Genomic DNA, 21,435 nt, shown 5'->3' with positions numbered 1-21,435 from the left:
TGGTTTATGGTGATAGTTGCTATGCTAAAGTTTATCAATCTTTTCTTTTAGTGCATTCAGTGAACCTGAATTTTGAAAGTCTTTCCTTACAAGGTATTAAAATATAATATAGAAATTCTGTAATTAAAACAGTGTGGTGTTAGTCAATGAACATACAGGCTACCATAGTTTATCAAATCTATCATAGAAAAAAAACAAATAATTTACAGTAATAATTTCAAATACATATGGAACTTTGCTATATGATAAAGGTAGTAATTCAAACCACTAGGTAAAAATGGACATTTCAGTAAATGATGCTGCAAAACTTGGTTAACCATTTGGGGAAAAGATAAGATGTAGCCATCCCTTACACCAGTGATGGCGAACCTTTTGAGCTCGGCGTGTCAGCATTTTGAAAAACCCTAACTTAACTCTGGTGCCGTGTCACATATAGAAATTTTTTGATATTTGCAACCATAGTAAAACAAAAATTTTTATTTTTGATATTTATTTTATATATTTAAATGCCATTTATCAAAGAAAAATCAACCAAAAAAAATGAGTTTGTGTGTCACCTCTGACACGTGTGTCATAGGTTCGCCATCACTGCCTTACACCATATTCAATAATAAACTCCAAATGACCATGATCTAAATCTAAACTGAATCCATATAAGTATTAAGAGAAAACTGGGTAAATTTCTTTTTTCTAGCTTTCTTACAAATCTCTCCCTGGGTTGAATAGCACCGTCAGGGGGATCTATACCTGGCCATATACTATTCTTTTCTGCCAACACAAACTCCTCCACCTTCTATAGAATTTCATGAACTGAGTTGCAATCTGCTTCTACTAAGGTATGTTGTAAGAAATAGCCACAGAGAGCTCATTACACTGTCCACAGCGGCAATATTTTTCATTACATTATACAATAGCCTTTCAAGGAGTTTTCCTATGGAAGTCTCATTTTTGGTGTTATTTTATAATTTTTTTTTGTTTTCCTTTCTTTCACTTTTCTCTTTACATATTCCTAAAAAATAAAATATAATCTCTGTAGCTATCTATCCATCTGTCAATCATCTGTCACTTTGAATTTCACTGGAATCCATCAGAAAAAAGAAAGGCCTAGCTGGGGTAGCTCAATGGTTGAGAGTCAACCTATGAACCAGAGGTCATGGTTCTATTCCTGGTGAGGGCACAGGCCTGGGTTGCAGGCTCCGTCCCCAATGTGGGGCATGCAGGAGGCAGCCAATCAATGATTCTCTCTCATCATTGATGTTTCTATCTCTCTCCCCATCCCTTCCTCTCTGAAATCATAAAAATATATATTAAAAAAAAAGAAAGGGCCCTGGCCGGCTTGGCTCAGTGGATAGGGCGTCAGCCTGCGGACTGAAGGGTCCCAGGTTCAGTTCCGGCCAAGGGCACATGTCTGGGTTGCGGGCTCCAGTGTGGGGCGTGCAGGAGGCAGCCGATCAATGATTCGCTCTCATCATTGATGTTTCTATCTCTCTCGCTCCTTCTCCCTTCCTCGCTGAAATCAATAAAGAAATATATTTTTTTTAAAAAGAAAGGAAGAAAGGGATTTATATTCACTGCTAGTTAAAATAATAAAATGAGTCTGAAAGAATAAAGGAGAATGGAAGGGTTTTAAGTAGGTGGGAAATTAGAAATTGTCTAGCTTTAAAGTCAGGTTATCCTTCCTATCTGCCCATGTAACCTCTATCTCTAGCCATGCATCTATGCATCAGGAGCACAGCACAGTATAGGGCAAATTTTGAAGAATTCAGGGTGATCACCACTCCTTGTAGGACTTGGGAGTAGCAGGAACCGCAGGCTGAAAAGTTGGGTGACTACTTTCCTCTGCATTTCCCTTGCACCTACAATATCCAGAGAAAGATTTAAAATGTGGAACTCTCAGCAGGTTTGTGATAGACATTTATCAAATTTGAAATTAAAGAGTTGCTTAGGAGGAGGTACGGGATAAAAGGAAATAATAATAACCCTCAAAAAACTGTCTAGAAGAAATGGCTTCTCTTTCTCACCGTTTGGAACTCATCAAACTTTTTCTGCAGCTCCCACACGTCATCGAGTTCTATGCCAGTGTTTTCTGCCTTTTTCTCTCGGATCCAGTCCAGCATGTCGCCTGCCTCATAGGCCAGCAGAAACTCGTTGTAACGTTGCAACAGACCACGTCTGCGTTGTTCTGCCCGGTCGAGGAGCGAGTGATACCTAGGTGTATGAAGGAAGAGAATGGAAAAGGTGAAATATAAGATGGAGAAAGCACAGAAGAGAGGAGGGAGGGAGAGAGAGGGAGAGGATGAGAGGGACAAAAAAGAGAGAGAAAATCAAAAGCAAAACAGTAAAGCAGCGAAGGAAATACAGATAGAAGGAAAATAGCATTGAGAGCAGAGAAACAAACACAGTGTTCTATTTAAAAATAATAAAAGTGTCAATGTTCCAATGGTGACTGGTGACATCTAATAGAAGTGAAATTTTGAAATTCCTGCTGACAACTGGATATGAAGCAGCCTGGCAGAGTGAACAAAATTCACATGGAAGCCAGCAAGCCTTTTTATAACCTTGAAAGAAGGCTAGGCAGGGAGTCAGAAGACGTGACTTTACTAGGCGTCTAACCTCAGGCAATTGGCTTAATGGGACAGGGGTTCTCTGGCTTCATTGAAAAAATGAAGTACTTGAGCCCTAGCTGGTGTGTCTCAGTGGCTAGAACATTGGCCTGCAGACTGAAGGGTCCCAGTTTCAATTCCAGTCAAGGACACATGCCTAGGGTTGTGGGTTTGATCCCCAGTAGGGGGGCATGCAGGAGGCAGCCGATCAATGAGTCTCTCTCACCATTGATGTTTCTATCTTTCTATGTCTCTCTCCCTCTCCCTTCCTCTCTGAAATCAATAAAAATATATTTTATAAATAAATAAATAAAGTGTTTGGAAGACCCTAAGTTTACGTTTAGCTCTTACGCAGTCTTGAGAAGTGCCTTTGGCCAGCAGGAAAAGTTTGGCCAAACACCGATGCAGCCTCCAGAACTTACTGGTCCTCAATCTGCTGCTGGCGCTGGGTGATGCTGCCTGGTTCTTCTCGCCACCGCTGTGGGAGCGTAGGAAACTCATCGTGGGCCAGTTTCCTGACGTAGACAGCTGGCACGAAGCCCTGGTGATCCTCATGCTCCACCTTCCACCAGTCCTGGAGGGAGAGCAGATCCCCACTCCTGCTTTAGTTCTTGAAAAGGCCGCAAACAGGAGACGGTTCAACTAAGTCCCTAAGCACAGACACAGGCTGATAGTCAAGGGAAGCGAGCCATCACTTCTGGGAGGAGCATTATAATTTTCACTTATAAGCAAAGAACTTACATACGTATATGCATAGCCATGGACATGGGCAACAGGGTAGTGAAGACCTAGAGGGGAGGTAGGGGCTGGGAGGGGGGGGGGGGGATGGGAATACCTGTAATACTATCAGCAATAAAAATACTATTATATTGTAAAAAATAAAGGCTATTAATTTCATTGAGGTGACAGTTAATAAAAAGAATATAAATAATTTAGCTTCAGTAATTGAAGAAATAAGCTTCTGAAATCAAGAAATGTGACATTTGATATTAGACCTTTAACTTTGATAAGGTTCTTAAAAACCAAAGATAGCTCTTTTTTTTAATTTTTTTTATTTGGGAAAAGTGCTTCTTACAAAAGTCAACTGTAAAATACCAAGAGCTCTGTAACAGGACTTGGGTTTTCTTAAAGGGAAAGGACAGGTGAGATCCAAGCAATCAAGGCAGTAGATGGGACAACCCAGGAACATCTCCAAGTTATTTTCAGGAACCAGCAATAAAACACAAGCTAACTTTTCCAATCAAGGAATCCTTCTAACAGTTTAGCTTGTCTCATGGATTACCAACCCCTCCCCCATTTAGTGGGAAAGCAAAATTTATCGTTGCAAACCAATGACTCCACGACAAGAAACACCTTAGAACACAGTTCTGAATCACATCTGTCTACCTGCAAAGCACAGGGATAGAACGAGGCAAATACCTACAAAAACAAGCACAAAGACCCCACAACAAAACCCCTCAAACGAGGACGAAGGTTTGCCCAAAGGTGCCTGAACTGGAAAGGATAAGAAATCATTCAGCATTAAATACAGCTGCGTATCCAAGATCCAGTTTGTATTAAGATATGGGATAACCAGCTAGTTTTACCCTCTATGGCTAAGCCCATTTACTTATAGGGACAGACAAAGCTAGCTATGCATTAGTACAGCTACCGCCACACTGCTGTGTCCTGGCAGATCTGTCTGCCACGCTGGGCTAAGAACACTGCATCCTTGCAGGGATGAGAAGCTTACCACACGTCCCCCTCCTACAAGCCAAGTCTATCAGCTCTTGGGAGTCAACCTCAATTCTGCATCTTCTTTATGCCAGTAAACCTTTCATACATGTTCTTTCAGAATTTTCCTGTCATACTAAACACAGCAAAATTCTTAACACATTTGCACCTGGTTATGGTTACCCAGTAGTTATTACTTGCGAGTGATGAAATAAGAGACCAGAACCACAGAACGAGAGAACGGGGTGTGGAGTGCAGTAGGGAACAGAGATGAAAACACAGGCGTGCGGATTTCACCAGGAGCCTGACGTATCGGCCTCTACGGCTGTAGCACAGGCTACTTGCCACAGTTCAGATCCTTCTCCCATCACCCCTGTTCTCAGACCTCCGAGCAGGGCCAATGCTGTTACTTTTGAACCTGGGTCCTCAGAATGAGGGCGGCCAGCCCATAGACAACACCTTCCAACTGTGTGAATCTGGTTGAAACCAGATGATGCGACAAAGCTGACAGTTAAGTTTGTGTTACCAAAAAATAAATAAATAAATAAATAAATAAATAAATAAATAAATAAATAACCTTAAGGTTTATTTGTGTAACTTTTTTAACCAAGGAAAACAACACTGGGAAAATGTTGACTGACTGAAACATGGATATCTGGCAGGGCTGTGGAGGAGCCCCTCTGTTGATGGGAAGAAGGTCAGAAGGAATATGCACCTTGTTGATGGAACTGAGCAGAGTTAAGACATCGTCTTTCTTCATGGTGACTTCTCGGTTGCTGCGGGCCTGGAAGTCATATAAAGCCACGACCCTCTCTTCTCGAGCTGCGCCCTCCATGGGGGCAGCCTGTTGCTGCTAAACAAGAACAGAAGAAGTCCATGTAAGTTACTCACTGGGATCATCTCTCTGTAGAACCTGACAGAGGGGCGGGGTGGCGGGGGCTCTCCCTGGGCCTGACAAGAGAAAGGAGCCTCTGGTTGGAGCCTCTGACATGGCTGACAGTAACAAAGAGATCTCACATGGCATTTTCAGAGATATTGCTCCATCCTAACACTTCTCGGGGGACAGGGAGGCTGGCAATGTGAACACATAGTGAGCAAACGAGTGTGTATTGTGTTGGAAATATATTAAATGCTCTAAGCCATCAGTTCTTAAAGCAGATATTAAATCATTATACACATAATGTTTCAGAATATTATTTGAGAAATGTAAAGACCCATTACCTATCTCTCATTACCTTGTCCATTCTCTGGACCTCCACTAGCAATCCTCTAACCCTTTGACCGTTAAATTATTAGATCCTCATCCCTGGTCTGACACAACCAATTGATATGTCTCTATCACATCGATGTTTCTCTCTCTGTGTCTCTCCCCCTCCCTTCCACTCTCTCTAAAAGTCAATGGGAAAATATCCTCGGGTGAGAATTAACAACAACAAAGACTACAATTTTCCTAAAAATTTGGATTGTTTTTATTCATGTTTGCATATGGTAGACATTTAATAAGTGTTGGTATAGGAAAAGACTAAGAAAGGAAGCAAAGGAATCAAGAAGAAATATATGAGGAAATGCAAACAAGAGATAATAAAAAAGAATAGTGAAAATATACACAGAAGGAAAGAGAAAAGTGAAAAATAACACTTTTCTAGAAATCCTTATGGTCTAAATCTTTGTAGATGCCATGAAGGTGCAAATTTTTATATATAAGGATCATAGAACTTACTATTTTCTTTGCAATTATTTCCTGGATTATAGAAAACAAAACCCAGGAACTAAGAGAATTTCTCTTTCTTTGTTGTGGGCATTGTGATTCTTGTCATCCCTTTTCCTTACCTGGCAGGCTTCTGCCTGATCCCGTAGAGCTTGCATACTGTTTCCAAATGCATTCAGATCCACTAGGAAGGCTTCGTGCTTCTTCAGAAGAACCTGGGTTTGTTGATGAGAAAATCATGAGAAGCAATCCACAAAGGTCCGTAAGCACCCCTGGGGGTGTTTCAAGCATTACTCTGGGTTATCCTGATTGACCTAATTTCTGGCAAAAGACATTTTCTATTTAATATAAATGTTTTAACCCTAAATTAGCAAGTACAAGAAAATAGAAATTAAAAAATAAATAACTCCAAAGAGGACACACAGATGGCCAAGAGACATATGGAGAGATGCTCAAAGTCACTGATCACCAGAGAGATGCAAATTAAAATGACAAAGAGATATCGCCTCACACCTGTAGCATCAATAAAACAACAAACAAGTGCTGGTGAGGATGTGAAGAAAAGGGAACCCTCGTGCACTGCTGGTGGGAATGCAGACTGGTGGAGCCACTATGGAAAACAGTATGGAATTTACTAAAAAAATTAAAAATGGAACTACAGTTTGACCCAGTGATCCAGCTTCTAGGAATATATTCTAAGAAGCCTGAAACACCAATCACATCAGTAAGAACATATGCACCCCTATATTCATAGCAGCGCTATCTATAATAGCTAAGATATGGAAATAACCTAAATCCCAGTCAGTAGATGAGTGAATAAAAAAGCGGTGGTGCATTTACACAATGGAATACTATGCAGCTGTAAAAAAGAAGGATTTCTTATCCTTTGCAACAGCATGAGGGACCAGGAGAGTATTAAGCTGAGTGAAATAAACCATCAAAAAAGCCAAATGTCACATGACCTCACTTACAAGTGGAATCTAGTGAACATAATAAACTGATGAACAAACGAGGTCCAGAGACATGAAGACATGGAACAGACAACCTCTGACATGTCCCAGAGAGTGGAGAGGGGAGACAGGAAGAGATTAACCGACAAACTCATATACATATATGCATAACCAATGGACACAAACAATAGTGTGGTGAAGGCCTGGGGTGGAGCAGGGCCTGGGAGGAGGGGGTAAAAGTGGGGGAATTCAGGGGACAACTATAATACTGTCAAAAATAAATAAATAAGTAAGTAAATAAATAACAATTTCAATGTATTTGCTTCAATCAACATAAAGTCAAAAGTGCACAAGCATTTTATTAACACACATCATAGCTAAAAGAAGATGCTGCTGATACTGCTACTTTGTAGGATTAAACATTCATATAAATTTAGATGCTCATTTTAATTACTTCTTGCCCTAAACGTTTATGAAATACTATATTGTATTCCCACAGGACAATGAGCAAGGCAAAGAAATTGATATAAAAGTTAACATGATCTTTGATTTTTTTTTTCTTGTCCCGAGATGTATGATTTTATTTCAGAAAAACTATTTAAGGTGACTAATGCTTAAAACTATGGTTGATTTGTGAAATCTGAAGGTTACTCTGGGAAATTGAAGCTGGGACGAAGACAGGCAGGGATCTCTAGTCATGCCTCTTTGACTTTAAATTACCTCTAGGAAATCCACAGCTTTCTGTGGGATTAGGAAAATGTAAAGTATCTTTTAGGATCTCTGCCAGCTCTGAGGGTATCAGGTGAAACCCAAAAGCTATCATATCACTCTGAAATACCCGAATAACCTAACAAAACCTGTAAATGTCCCACAAATCAACTTGGTGAACACTAGACAACGTCCATCCCCATGTCTGCCTTACCCCAGCTGCTTCTTCATCAGCCCCATAGTTAGTGTTGTCTACAATGGGCTCCTTCTCTCTAATCCATGCCTCTGCCTCATGCAGGTCGGCCAGGTACTGCTGGAACTGGACATTGGCCTCAAGATCGTTCTGCCGTCTAGCAGCTCGAGCTTGGAGAGACTCCATGTTCTCATTCAAGCTCTTGACCCGGGAGGCCACATCTTCTGCAGCGAAGTGTCCTATGGAGCAGATGAAAAGGTTCGTGTGACCCTCATTGCCTTTCACTACAATTAATCTTTTTGGTGATCTTGGGGAGAGAAAGGGAGGTGTGAGGATGATGCTTGATGTACTCAATCTGCCATTTTACCTAAATTTCTGGAAATTAATGCTGGATGCTAATGAGGGATAGATGTGTATGTGTGGTGGTGTAAGTGTGTTTACATGGTGGTTAATTGGGTGCTATGTTCTGTTATACAGACCTGAAAACAAAATACCCGTGTGTGGGTGCTACTCAGTGTTGCAAAAACATGTATTCTCTAGACTAAACAGAAAATTCAACATATTTCCATTTATGTCTATAAAGGTTGTATTACTACAGGAATTGTTCTGCACCTAAACAATTAGAAAACAGGACAGAAAACTATAAAATGCAATGATTTTCAGACAATAGGGGGAGGATTGTGACTCCTGAGAGAAGGAGAAGAAGGAGGCATGACCTATGACTGCCACAGTGTATGCCTGGGTCAATTTCTAGACTGTAGCATTGGAAGTGAGAGGGGGTGGAAGGGGGAGGGGTAACCCAGACAGAACTAGCGATCACACTGAGTGGAGGAGACAGAAATGAGTTATGGGAAGACAAGACAGGTAGAGCCTGTGGAACCCAGTACTGAACTGAAGAGAAAAGCGCTGCCCAGAGAGGTCCCTTAGGGCAGGGGTGGGAACATTTTTTCTACCAAGGGCCATGTGGATATTTCTAACATCATTCGAGGGCCATACTAAACTATCAAATTAAAAATGAGCCTGCTGTATTTGGTCAAACATTTAATTAGCTCACCCCTAATGCCTTGGCAGGGCCAGACCCAATGATTTCTTGGTCCTTATATGGCCTGCAGGCCAGATGTTCCCCACCCTTGCCCCAGAGGATTAAGTTGATTAGTCTTAAAATTTAATTCTAGGATTCCTTTATTATTTTAAATATTATTGGGGACCACTTTAAGTTTTTTCATATATGGTTATATGTATGGGTAATTGCCATATCAGAAATCAAAACAGAAAACATTTAAATGTATACACAAATATATGATCAATTAGCCATTAGACCCCACAAATCTTCACTGTACACTTGTGAAGGAATGATTATTAAAAAGGCAAATGTCTTAGCATGATGATGAAAACCATAAAACAAACTTAGAGAATCACTACCCTAGAATAAAACACATGAATGTACACACACACACATACCATGGGACTACAGCTAATAAACAAAGAGAGATAGTAAATAAAATTATAATAAATATACTGCTAATCCAAAGAAAGCAGAAACTGATGGACAAAGGAAAAAATATCAAGATGTTACATTTAAATTTATCCATATTGATACTTGTTTTAAATGTAAGTGGTCTAAATATTCCAATTGAAAGGAAAGATGACCAGATTGCATAAAATAAAAACAAAATCTAAGTATATGCTGCCTATAAGTAATCTGCTTTATTCATGCACGGGAGCCATGCTAATCTTCTCTGCATTGTTCCGATTTTAGTGTATGTGCTGCTGAAGTGAGCACGATAAAAACTCTGCTGTAATATAAACAGAGTGGTTCAAGCAAAAGGATGGAGAAATCCATATTATGCAAACAAAGACACTTAGAGTGGCTATGCTAAAGTTGTCCCAAGTAGCCTTTAGGGCAGGGGTCCTCAAACTTTTTAAACAGGGGGCAGTTCACTGTCTCTCAGACCGTTGGAGGGCCGGACTATAGTTTAAAAAAAAAACTATGAACAAATTCCTATGCACACTGCACATATCTTATTTTGAAGGAAAAATACAAAATGGGAACAAATACAATATTTGTATTTGCATGTGGCCCGCTGGCCATAGTTTGGGGACCCCTGCTTTAGGGTAACACCACGGATAATGAGGGCTATAACATAATGTTAAAAATTTAAATTCATCAGGAAGACATAACAAGCTTATATACATGAATCTAATAATAGGGCTTCAAAATACATGAAACTAAAAGAAATGAAAGAGAAATAGATAAAATTCACAATTACAGCTAGAAATTAAAATACTAAGACAAGTCACTATAGTAAAATAGAAATACCAAACAAACATTTTTAGGTTTGAATCACTCAATTGTGCTCTAAAATTTTGCTCAGCATTCTTTTAAACTATACTTTTGATAGCTGGATACTGGCAGCAATTTATTTTTGAGTCAATAGAGGGAGAATCCTGATTTAGTCTGCATTGGTTATACCACACCTGGTATATGATATTTGGTTCTGAACAACATTTAATCAGTAGGGGTTTGTGAGGATGGGGGACCAGGAAGAGGAAACACATTGAGACAATTAAAGCAAAAAATGTGAAGAAGTGGTGCTACTTACTATCATGACTATAAGACAGTGGGAACTCAGACATGTCTTTATAGACTTGGAAGTTCCCATAGGGGAAAAGTATTTGATTTGTTTTATGGGGTTTGGACCTTAAATTTTGAATTTTATAACTCTTACAGAAAATTATATTGATTATTAGGGTAATGTACTTTATTTTAATAATTTTGGCTTTACAGAACAATAGAAATGAGGTAGAGTTTCCTGTTATTAGCATATACAAACATTGTGTCTGTCAGAAATGCCCAGGGGGAATTTCTGTACTAGATGGTAAGGTGGATCTGGTGTCTTTACATTCCCTTAAATCCCTAGAGTTTGGCATAGGGGTGATGGTTCGACTCAATCTGAATCATACATACCTTCCTCCACCATCTTGTTTCCCCTATCTGTTATCACTCGGATGCGTGGCTCATGGCTGGCAATGTCAGCCTGGATGACTTGGTGTCTATTCAGAAGATTCTTTGATGTAATCAGGTCCTTGCCTACAGAGAAAAAACAAGTTTAAGGTCTGGTATTGTTGTAGTGTATGCAATAAGAAGAGGCTACCCTACTCTTGAACCTACAAGTTCTCTCCTTTGAGGTTCTAATCACTGAGTGGGCTTGTTGAAATCTATATTATTTGTCTGAGTTATTTCTGCCTCTCCGTACTAAGAAAATTCAATTCTTTCCCTAACAAAAATGATAAATAAATCACCATTCTCTTTGGAAGATAGGAGAAAGGCAAATAACTTTGCAGATCAACTTCCAATATTATGTAACTGATTTTCTTTCAAAATATTGTGGTACAAAAATCAGGGTCTTCGCTTCTAATTTTTATGGGTGTCAAGGATTTATTAAATCCTCTAAATTTAGTTTTTTTCACCATAAAATTGGCACAATGTTAGCTGTTTTAAATTTTTGTTTGTAAGGATTAGATATAACATAAAAAGTGCCTCACTCATTGCTTAACATTAATCAGATTTTTTAAAAAAATATGTTTTTATTGAATTCAGAGAGAGGAAGGGAGAGGGAGAAAGAGATAGAAACTTCAATGATGAGAGAGAATCATCGATTGGCTGCCTTCTGCATGCCCCCTACTTGAGATTGAGCCTGCAAACCGGGTATATGCCCTGACTGGGAATTGAACCATGACCTCCTGGCTCATGGGTCAGACTCAACCACTGCACCACACCGTCTGGGCTCATTGCTTATCATTAAAAAGCACATAATAAATCTTATGTCTTATTAATTTCCTCCATCTTCCTAGATCCCTAGTGAATCCTCCCTGTCTCCCATCCACGCTTCACCTCCTTTTCCTTCAAAATTTCCTTCCTTATACTTCACACTAAACGCCTCTCTAGAAACTTTCTATGCCTGTTCACCTTTCAAAGAGATCTTTCTCTTCTCGGAAGTTTTCCCAGACTAGCCTTCCATTGCCACCATTGTCTCTAGACCCTTATAGATGTTCCCAATATGTGCATATTAAGTTTACATTATATTTATGTCCACTTTTTTCTCTATTTCAATGCAAGTGTCCTGGCACTGACAAAGGTAAACTGATAGCTTCCAAAGAAAAAGGAAATGTGTCCTTTATCTGCTATTTCACCCCTTTTATGTTTGTAATAGCTCATTTGGTTATAAAAGGGATTCATCAACAATCTAGACAAAAAGTCTTGGTACCTCAAACAGTAACCATGCCTGCTCAGCCAAGAACCTTGGCAATAATCTAAGTTAGAGCAAGTAGCCAAGAGCAGAGCACTTTAGCTTCCAAAAGACCTTAAGTTCATGGCCCTGTTCATGTAGATTTTAGGACATAAACTTTTAAGTTCAAATTTTTCAAACAATTTCTTACGGAAGATTGGAAGGAGCTGAGAGCAAGCTTTGCCCCACCCTCTATTGTATCCCAGATCCTTCAAACAATCTGCAGGCCTGGGGGCTCTGCTTAAGGCTCCACTTGCTCAGTCTGCACTAACCCAGCAAGGTGGAGGCTGCTGAGGGTTCGGTCTCTTGGATCCAGGCCTCCTCATCCTCGGTGTCTCTGCAAATCTGCTGCAGGCGAAGAATGTCAATGAGCTTCTTCTTCCGGGTCGCCAGCGGTTCCTTCAGGGCCTCAAACCGGGACACCAGGGACTCCTGCCGTGCCCGTATGTCCCCAGCATCAGGATGGCCGGTTTCTTCAAAATACGTCGCCAGGTCTGTGATGGTGTCGACTTGTTCCTAAGGAAGACATTGAATGTGTGTCAGGAAACCCTGTCAGTAGAAAGGGATGAGGGTTCGGTGAGAGGCCGTGGAGAGAATCAGCCCCATTATGTACTGTCTTAGGACTTCTAATCAAATCAGTGAACTCGGGTTGCTGCTTTGAGGACCATTTCATCTATCTAAAAGAGCGATTTGTGGGAAAGTAGCTTTCAAACCCCATTTGAGAAAGGACTAAATATTGATGGTGTTTGCCAAGGAAAGCAGAGATACCAGAGCTATAGAACCTAAACTGTGGGAGTATTGGTAAGTTTGGTCCTAAGGAAAATGGTGCCTGGCTTTTTCAATCTCAGTTCCCCTTTCATCCTCTTCATCTCCCTTTAAAATGAGCTATAATTGTAAATAACATAGACACTTCTGAGGCTGAAGTCTGTTGCATAGCAGGAATGATTCCTATGAGATTACATGTGATGTCACAAAACAAATGTCAAAACCTCAGAAAAAGAAATGTAAAGGCACGCCTTGGTCAATACCCAGTTATGTAAAATGGAAGAAATCACAGTCCTCATTTGAGCCATTATCTAAGAAAGGAGAAATACAGAAACCGGGTTCCAAAAGATCTCCCTGGAAAGAAAATTTTAGTTGTATTTCTATATGCTATAGCTATCCAAGATGTGTTCCTTCTTATTAGTGAGGTCAACTATAAATGGCCTGGCAGAAGCAAGTAGATAGGATTTTTGTTTGTCTGCTTGTTTTGCCTTTTTGCTGGAGTAGGGGAAAGAAGTACATAAGGAAACTTCTTCTGGTGGTTGATGGAGACTTCACTTGGGGTGGTGAATGCACAGTACAGTGCACAGATAATGTGTTGTGGAATTGTGCACCTGAAATCTGTATGATTTAGTTAACCAGTGTCACCCCAATGAATTCATTAAAACATAAATAAGAATAAAAAATTACAAAAGTGCACAAAAAAAGTTCTTCAAGAGGTAAATGAACAGTAAGCACTGGTTTTACTTATTCTATTTTGATATCCAATTCTCAACCTATAAAGGTTTTGATATATCTTGTCTCAATTTGGAACAAACCATTAACCACCAATAGCTTCTTAAAACATATACAGACTTATTCATAAAATAGTAAAAGCTCCTTAAAGAATTAAAATTAATATCTCTCACTAGCCAACTCTTTTCATCTCTTAGGATACTTTCACTTTGGAAAACATCATAGTGTACTAGAGTGATTTTGAAACATCATAATTATCATCATCGTTATGGATCTACTGCATTATTTGAAAACCTCTAGTGTTGTTGAAGATGCCCAGACTAAGAAGATTGAAGATGTAACTTCTATTCTTGGCTGCCAGTCAGTTGCCACTTGATCTTGGAAAAGCCCTTTTACCTACTTTAATTTTAGTGTCCTCGTCTATATAATAAGGATTTGGGGCTAGAGGGCATTTAAGATCCTTTCTAACTATAATATTCCCTATTTGAAATTTCTTTTGCAAGCGTATATCTTAGCCTCTTTCCCAGCCAAGAGAACCAATTCCTGGTGAGTAGATGCCCTAAATTTCCTCAAAGGATCACATATTTATTATATTTATTATGTATTTACAGATGCTGTTCTTCCTCTTTGTGTGTTTTTATCTTTCATCAAATCCTTTGTAAATCTGCTCCAAACTCTCTCCCTCCATGTTAGATTTCAAGCCATCTTCACACAGTTTGTATTTTTCTATCCCCAGCCTTTTATTTCAAGCTCCATCAAGCCATTCTTAGAGCCATATAAATGATTGCGTTTGTTTTGTTTGCTCTGTCTTCTGTAGATTGTTCTTTCTTTCCCATTTCACCCAAAGTGACCAAAAAGTAAATATCATAAAAGTGTATTTTAACAAGACAGATTAACCAGACCTTCTAGGAAATAGCAGAATCATTTTAAACACAAGCTAAGATTCCCAAGGTTGAAAAATTGAGTCGACTGGAATTGAATTTCCATTAACATTTCTGGAAACTCATATGTACAGTGTCTATAGTCTAGAAACTTGCTAGATAAATGTATTTTAAATAATAGTCTGGGGGGACTTCAAGGGGGTGTAACTTGAAATTAAGAGCCTAGACATCTGTATGACAGTCCTGGCCCTGGTGTTAATTTTCTCTGTGAAGTCATGTTACTTGTACAGGTATCAATTTTCTAAACTAAAACCAACAAACAAACAAAACTGGTAGGATGAAAGATATGTTCAAGCTTTGAATTGCAGAATGCTCAAACAAAAAGAGGCAATTTTATCTAAACCCTTATTTTATAGGTGAGGATATAGAGGTGTGAAAAGTTGAAAAGACACACCAAAGATCATATAACTAGCAATTGGCAGGCTGTATATATATATACAATATATATATATACAATATATATATTCCATGATTCTGGATTGAGTGTGCAGTATTATATCAAGAAAAGTCAATAACGCCTTATATCAGCCACAGTGTTCTGATAAGAGACACCAGGCAACCAGGAGAATGGCTGTATAAAAGGAAATATTGGGAAGAGGCTGTTTACCAACTAAAATCTTGAATTTTTACCTTTAATTTCTTGATCTCTTTCTCTTAATAATAATCAATTGTGATGAGTTTGGTCAGGGGATATACAGGTGCTTTGGCCTACAACTGGTAAAGAGCTAGCAACAAACCTGACGAGCAGCCACACCAGACTCCAAGAAGTTGTGTTTCTTGAGTAGATTTTGTACATCAGCCAGGCCTTTCCCATAATCCTCCGAGGTGGCCTGCCATTCCACCTCCTCCAGCCAGCGCTTCAGGTCTTCGGCATTATTTTCAAATTGCAGCTGCTGGTTAGCTTCGAACAACTGGGTCCCTGGGAAAGCACATCAAGTATAAGACAGGTACCGTCACTGCTTCTCATGACAAATAATATACCTCCACCCACTTAAGCAGAAATATATTTTGATAATCCAATGAAAAAAATAACTATCATATAACATCATACAAGAAATCATACAATAAATTAAGGTTTTGGTTCCATAGACATGAACTTCTTGGTATTTGTTTTCAAATAAAGTAATGTTCTCAAGACAAAGAAAAATAATAAATTAGTCCCCAGTGAGGTACAGGGCTGCTGTGTTTGATTTTAAACAGCTTGAGTGTTTTCATATGTCATTTCTTGCTCTCCATTGAGACCTCCTTTCCAAGGGGATTTAAATCCAAACACTGCATTTTCCAAGAGAAGTATAACACTTGGGGTTGGCTCAGTTTACAATTTTGAAGTGTCTTTTAATAAATGTCTTTCTCAGAACTTTGTTAGCCCCTCTTTGTGCCTGTCCTTCATCACAAACCATGCCCCACAACTTTCTCTTCCAAAACAAATCTTGATTACGCACACTGTTCCCTGATAATCTTTCCATTATATGAACTTATAGCAATTGTTTACATTATTTCTGTGTAGCAATTACTGTATGGCGATTTCTTATTGTTACAGCCAAGTTGGATTTCCCCCCTACTTTTCAGAATGACATCAAACAAAATCAATATGATCCCTTCTCTAACCAGGACAGAGCCATGTCCACAGAGCATGTTCAGAACAAGGAGAACATTAATAAGAGAACCTCATTATTTGTGTTAATTATAACTGATTATAATTAACCTAGAGAAAACTGGCCTACAGGTCACCAGGTAAATTCAATATTAGTAGAAACATTCAAGTAGATATGTGGGAGTTTTTAAAAGAGCTCATTGCAGAGCCTGAACACTTCAAGATAGGTAAAAAACAAACAACAACAACAAAGTCATCAAGCCCTTTTTATGAAAATAAAATATTGTGGAAACATTACATTTGGCACTGACAATCTTTTAATGTTTAATTTACCTGGGTTATAATATCTTGTCTTGTCTATGGAACCAAAACCTTAATTTACGGGCACTAGTGTTAGACAGTATAAAATTCATGGTTGCTGAATATTTATGAAGAAAAATTTTAGCCCAAGCCAGTGTGGCTCAGTGGATAGAGTGTCGGCTTGCAGGCTGAAGGGTCCAGGTTTGATTCCGGTCAAGGGCACATGCCCAGGTTGTGGGCTCCATCCCCATTGCAGGGATATGCAGAAGGCATCCGATCAATGATTCTCTCTCATCATTGATACTTCTATCTCTCCCTCTACCTTCCTCTCTGAAATCAATAAAATATATATTTTAAGAAAAGAAAATTTTTAAAAAGTGAAGAAAACAAGAGAAATTTCAGTAAAAAACTACATGCATGAAGGAAACATAAAATTTGTAAATATATAGTGTGATAAATTTAGATTGGACTTTGAAAACTTCTTGACTAATGGAGGAAGATACAGGAAAGCAGATGAGTAGCATCTTTCCCATAGAGGTCACCAGGTAAATTCAAAGAGGTGAAGATGAACATGGTAGGTTTTAGAATTTAAGAATTATCCTTTCAACGAAACCTCTGCTTCTCACCTTTCTGCGCTGTAGACTCCAGCAATTGCTCCCACAGGCTGGCGACTTCGGCCAGCCGAGCAGCCACACTGTCAGCGGCGTAATGGCCACCCTCAATCATCTCCTGGCCAGTCTTCTCTAGATTACTGAGTAGGATCTTATTAGCTGCCAATTCTTCTTCAAAGACTTGCTGCTTTTGAACCCGGCTCTTCAAGTTCTGTGTATCCTGAGACAAGGCAAAAAATATAAAATAAAATAATAAAATTAATAAAATAAAATAAAATCATTAAAAAATGAGGGGGAAACATTTTGAGGATAGGGGTTATTTCTCACTATGTCCTAGGGAGAAGAGAGAAGACAGAACTGTCCTTGTCCTAGTACAGACTCAGAGACTGCTTAGAAAACTCATGTGACTAATTTTCCCTTCTATATATGTGGCAGACATAGCTAATCGATCCCTAAAATTATTTCTACTGAGCCTGGAATTGTTTTGAACACGACACCTCACACAAGAGATAACAATCAATCAGAGCTGTCATGAAGGATGAAAATTAAGGTCCATTTCTGTCCTAGTATATCTACCACCCATCCTTTTGCCCCATGTAGAAGAGATGTTTACCCTAAATGCACTGGAACCATAATTCCTCTAGAGAACACAAGCAGATGGTGCTGAATTTTACAGAAAGAATAAAAGGTTCAGATAAGGTAGTAATTCTAATCCTATTTAATAAAAGCCCAGAGGCGGAACAACTGAACAACTGGTAAACCAGTCACTGTGAAGCTCACTGACCACCAGGAGGCAGACCCTCAATGTAGGAGCTGCCCTCTGGTGGTCAGTGCACTCCCACAGTGGGAATGCTGCTCAGCTGACCAGGATGAGCAGTGCTCCCACAGCGGGCTGATCCCCACAGGCCACGGCCCCCACCAGTGCACAAATTTCATGCACCGGGCCTCTAGTAGTTCTATAAAGATATATGAACAAAAGGATCTGAGGTATACATTTAAGAGTAAATGATAATACAGGAATTTCCAAAAAAAGCCCAAGTTCATCTTCTCCAAAATTCATGCCTCTAACCCCCTTACTTTAAATTGCTTCTAAATAATTGGATAACTTTGGTCAACTGACTTTACAATTGGTTTTCTCATCTATAAAAATAGAGGTTGTTCCCTTCAAGTTATAAAACTCTATGTCTATATTATACCAAACCCTTAGGTTACTTTTGAGCTCCAAATAGCTTCCAGGAAATGTGAGTGTACATTAGGATTAAACACAATGTTTTTCTACATTAAGGGTGCAGAGGGGAGCAGTAGAGGTGATAAAGGGACAACAAAGAGCTCAGTAAGGAGCATTCCCTCCTTTACACCATTCTATCAAGGCCCATTAGAAATTCTGCGCCAGAAAAAAAAGGGTGATGGGCAGCAGGGTATACGAAAACCAGAAACTAGATTCTTGGCTCTTCCCTATATGTGTAGCCTCAGGGGAACCATTGCCCTTCTGTGAGACTCTGTCTCCTCATCTGTAAAGTGAGGCTTACTAACTGAACCCTGTAGTCCTTTCAGCTTTAAGACTCTAATTCCACAAAACTAACAAATCCCAATGAATATGTCCAGGGCTGGGAAACCCTGCCTACCTTATAATCTTCATCATCTGCCAGCTTTTTCTTCTTGTTGATCCAGTTCTTCAGGTCATCTGAGTCCTGATACAGTTGCTGCAGAAGCAGGGAGTCCTCCAGCAATCTGCGCCGAGTGGCAGCCCTTTCACGTAGGGCATCCCGGCGAGCCAGCAGCTGCCAAGCCAGGAGCAAACTCATTGTCAACTCAACCAAATGTGGACACAGGAGACTCACTGTTCACATGGGTCACCATGCCCCCAACACTTTCCCTGACCGGATGCTCAGACAAGCACAGATGAGCCCTTGAACATACCCCATCCCGGATAGAAGCGATGTTCTCTGAATCATAATGATCATTGTCAATCAGTTTGGTTGCAGTCTTGTCTAATGTCTGAAAAACAAAACAAAAGAACACAGGATTGTTTTAACTCAGTGACCATCCATGAGTATGTGGCTACAGTTTGGGTAGCTATTTAAAGAAGGGATCATGGTAACATGGAAAGAGGTCCTAACTCTAATTTCTGTTATAAATTATATTTTAAAATGTAGACCTTCGTTCTATTATAAAATTTTCTGAAGAACCTCCATGCTGTTTTCCACAGTGTCTGCACCAATCTGCATTCCCACTAACAGTGCAAGAGAGTTCCCTTTTCTCCGCATTCTCTCCAACCCTTGTTTGTTGATTTATTGATGATATCCATCTGATAGGTGTGAAGTGATATCTCAATGTGGTTTTAATTTGCATATCTCTGATGATTAGTGAGGGTGAACATCTTTTTATATGTGTGTTGGTCATCTCTATATTGTCCTTGGAGAAGTGTCTATTCAGGTCCTCTGCTATTTTTAATTGGATTGTGTGTGTGTATGGTGTTTTTGTTTTGTTTTGTTTTGTTTTGTTTTGTGTGTGTTTTTGTGATTCCATAAAAATCTGATCTGTTGCTCTATTTCTTTAAAAAGTGTTATTGGGATTTGATGAGGATGGCATAGCTATGTATATGGCTTTGGGAAATATTGGGCCATTTTATCTATGTTGATTTTTCCAATCCATGAACATGGAATATCTTTCCATTTCTTTGAGTCTTTTTCAATTTCTTTTAACAACGCTTTGTAGTTTTCAGTGTTTAGATCCTGCATATCCTTTGTTAAGTTCATTCTTAGTATTTTTTTTTCATTGCAATTGTGAGACTGTTTTCCCAATTTCTTTTTCTGAAATTTCATTTTAGTATATAAGAGTACAATAGCATTTTGTATATTGATTATGTATCCTGCAACTTTACTGCGTTTGTTTATTGTTTCTATATACTAGTTTTTGGTGGAATTTTTATATTAAAAAATCATGCCATCAGTAAAAGTGACAATTTTACTTCTTCATTCCCAATTTGGTTGCGTTTTAATTTTTTATCTTGCCTGATTGCTCTGACTGGGACTTTCAGTATTATTTTGAATTAAGAGTGGTGAGAATGGATATGATTTCTTGATCTAAGCATTTAATTCATTTACATTTGGAGTGAATATTGATAGAGATGTAGTTATTGTCATTTTATTATTCATATTTATCTTCCTTTTCTCTTTCTTCTTCTCCTTCTCCTTCTTCTTTTCTCTTCTAGATATCCCTTAACATTCCCTGTAATACTAGTTTGGTGGTGATAAACTCATTTAGCTTTTCTTGCCTGGCAAACTCTTTATTTCTTCTTTAATTTTAAATAATAGTCTTGCTGGATAGACTGGTCTTGGTTGTAGGTTCTCAGTTTTCATCATTTTATATATTTCATGATAATCCCTCCCAGCCTGAAAAGTTTCCGTTGAGAAATCAGCGGAAAGTTTTATGGGAGCTTCCTTGGAGGTAACTAAATGCTTTTTTCTTGCTGCTTTTAAGATTCTCTCTTTGTTTTTAACTTTTGCCATTTTAATTATGATGTGTTTTGGTATGAGCCACTTTAGGTTTATCTTATTTGAAACAGGCTATGCTTCCTGGAAATGAATATCTTTTTTCTTCACCAAGTTAGAAAAGTTTTCAGTCATTATTTTTTTCAAGCAGATTCTAAGCTCTTGCTCATTCTTCTTTTTTCACAATGCCCCTATGATGTGGATGCTGTTGTGCTTGATGTGTTTTTTTTAGGTCTCTTAAATAATCCTCATTTTTTTTTGTTTTGTTTGTTTGTTCTTCTGATTATGTGTTTTCTGTTACCTTGTCTTCCAAATCATTGATTTAATGCTCTGCTTCATCTAATTTTCTGTTGATTTCTTCTAGTGTGTTCTCCATTTCAGTTATTGTATTCTTTGTATCTGACTAGTTCTTTTTTATGGTTTCTATGTACTTTTTTATGCTAACTATCTCTTTGTTGAAGTTCTCACTGAATTGACCTATTTTGCCTCTAAGTTCTTTAACCATCCTTAAAATCAGCTGAGCCAGGTACTCCAGGTTGTCCCTTGTGTGGGTAGTGTGTGCCCTTCTGTTGTAGTTGAGCCTTAATTGCTATTGGTACATCAGTGATTCAGAATGACCCTTAGACTGACTAGCTGTTAGGAATGGCTCCTGTGCAGGGGCTGACCCCATGGAGCGGGATTTGTCCCTGTGGAATTTGGTGCCTCTAAAGACCTCCTTTCAGTGTACCACTTGTAGAGCTAATTGGTGGTTTTAAACTGGTCACAAGTGTGTTGTTTCTGTGATTTCTTTGAAGGAACTGCAGTGCAGATCAGTGTTAGATGCTGCGGTAACTG

General features: G+C 39.0%; 1 protein-coding gene across 1 annotated transcript in view; it reads right to left on the bottom strand.

The window, feature by feature from the left end:
• SPTA1 (spectrin alpha, erythrocytic 1) overlaps window positions 1-21,435 on the bottom strand; it is a 68,441-nt gene that overhangs the window by 31,112 nt on the left and 15,894 nt on the right. Inside the window, exons 13-23 of the mRNA XM_081112810.1 lie at window positions 19,028-19,105; window positions 18,733-18,888; window positions 17,123-17,327; window positions 15,340-15,521; window positions 12,437-12,680; window positions 10,844-10,966; window positions 7,897-8,114; window positions 6,147-6,239; window positions 5,032-5,169; window positions 3,026-3,177; window positions 2,022-2,208 (exon numbers count right to left, since the gene is read on the bottom strand). Of these exons, the coding sequence (XP_080968936.1) occupies window positions 2,022-2,208; window positions 3,026-3,177; window positions 5,032-5,169; window positions 6,147-6,239; window positions 7,897-8,114; window positions 10,844-10,966; window positions 12,437-12,680; window positions 15,340-15,521; window positions 17,123-17,327; window positions 18,733-18,888; window positions 19,028-19,105 (1,776 nt within the window). The remainder of the gene's footprint in view (window positions 1-2,021; window positions 2,209-3,025; window positions 3,178-5,031; window positions 5,170-6,146; window positions 6,240-7,896; window positions 8,115-10,843; window positions 10,967-12,436; window positions 12,681-15,339; window positions 15,522-17,122; window positions 17,328-18,732; window positions 18,889-19,027; window positions 19,106-21,435) is intronic.

This window comes from Myotis nattereri (genome assembly GCF_964212035.1).
Source record: "Myotis nattereri genome assembly, chromosome: 18".
NCBI classification, from domain to species: domain Eukaryota; kingdom Metazoa; phylum Chordata; class Mammalia; order Chiroptera; family Vespertilionidae; genus Myotis; species Myotis nattereri.
This window is presented reverse-complemented; position numbering and strand designations above follow the sequence as displayed.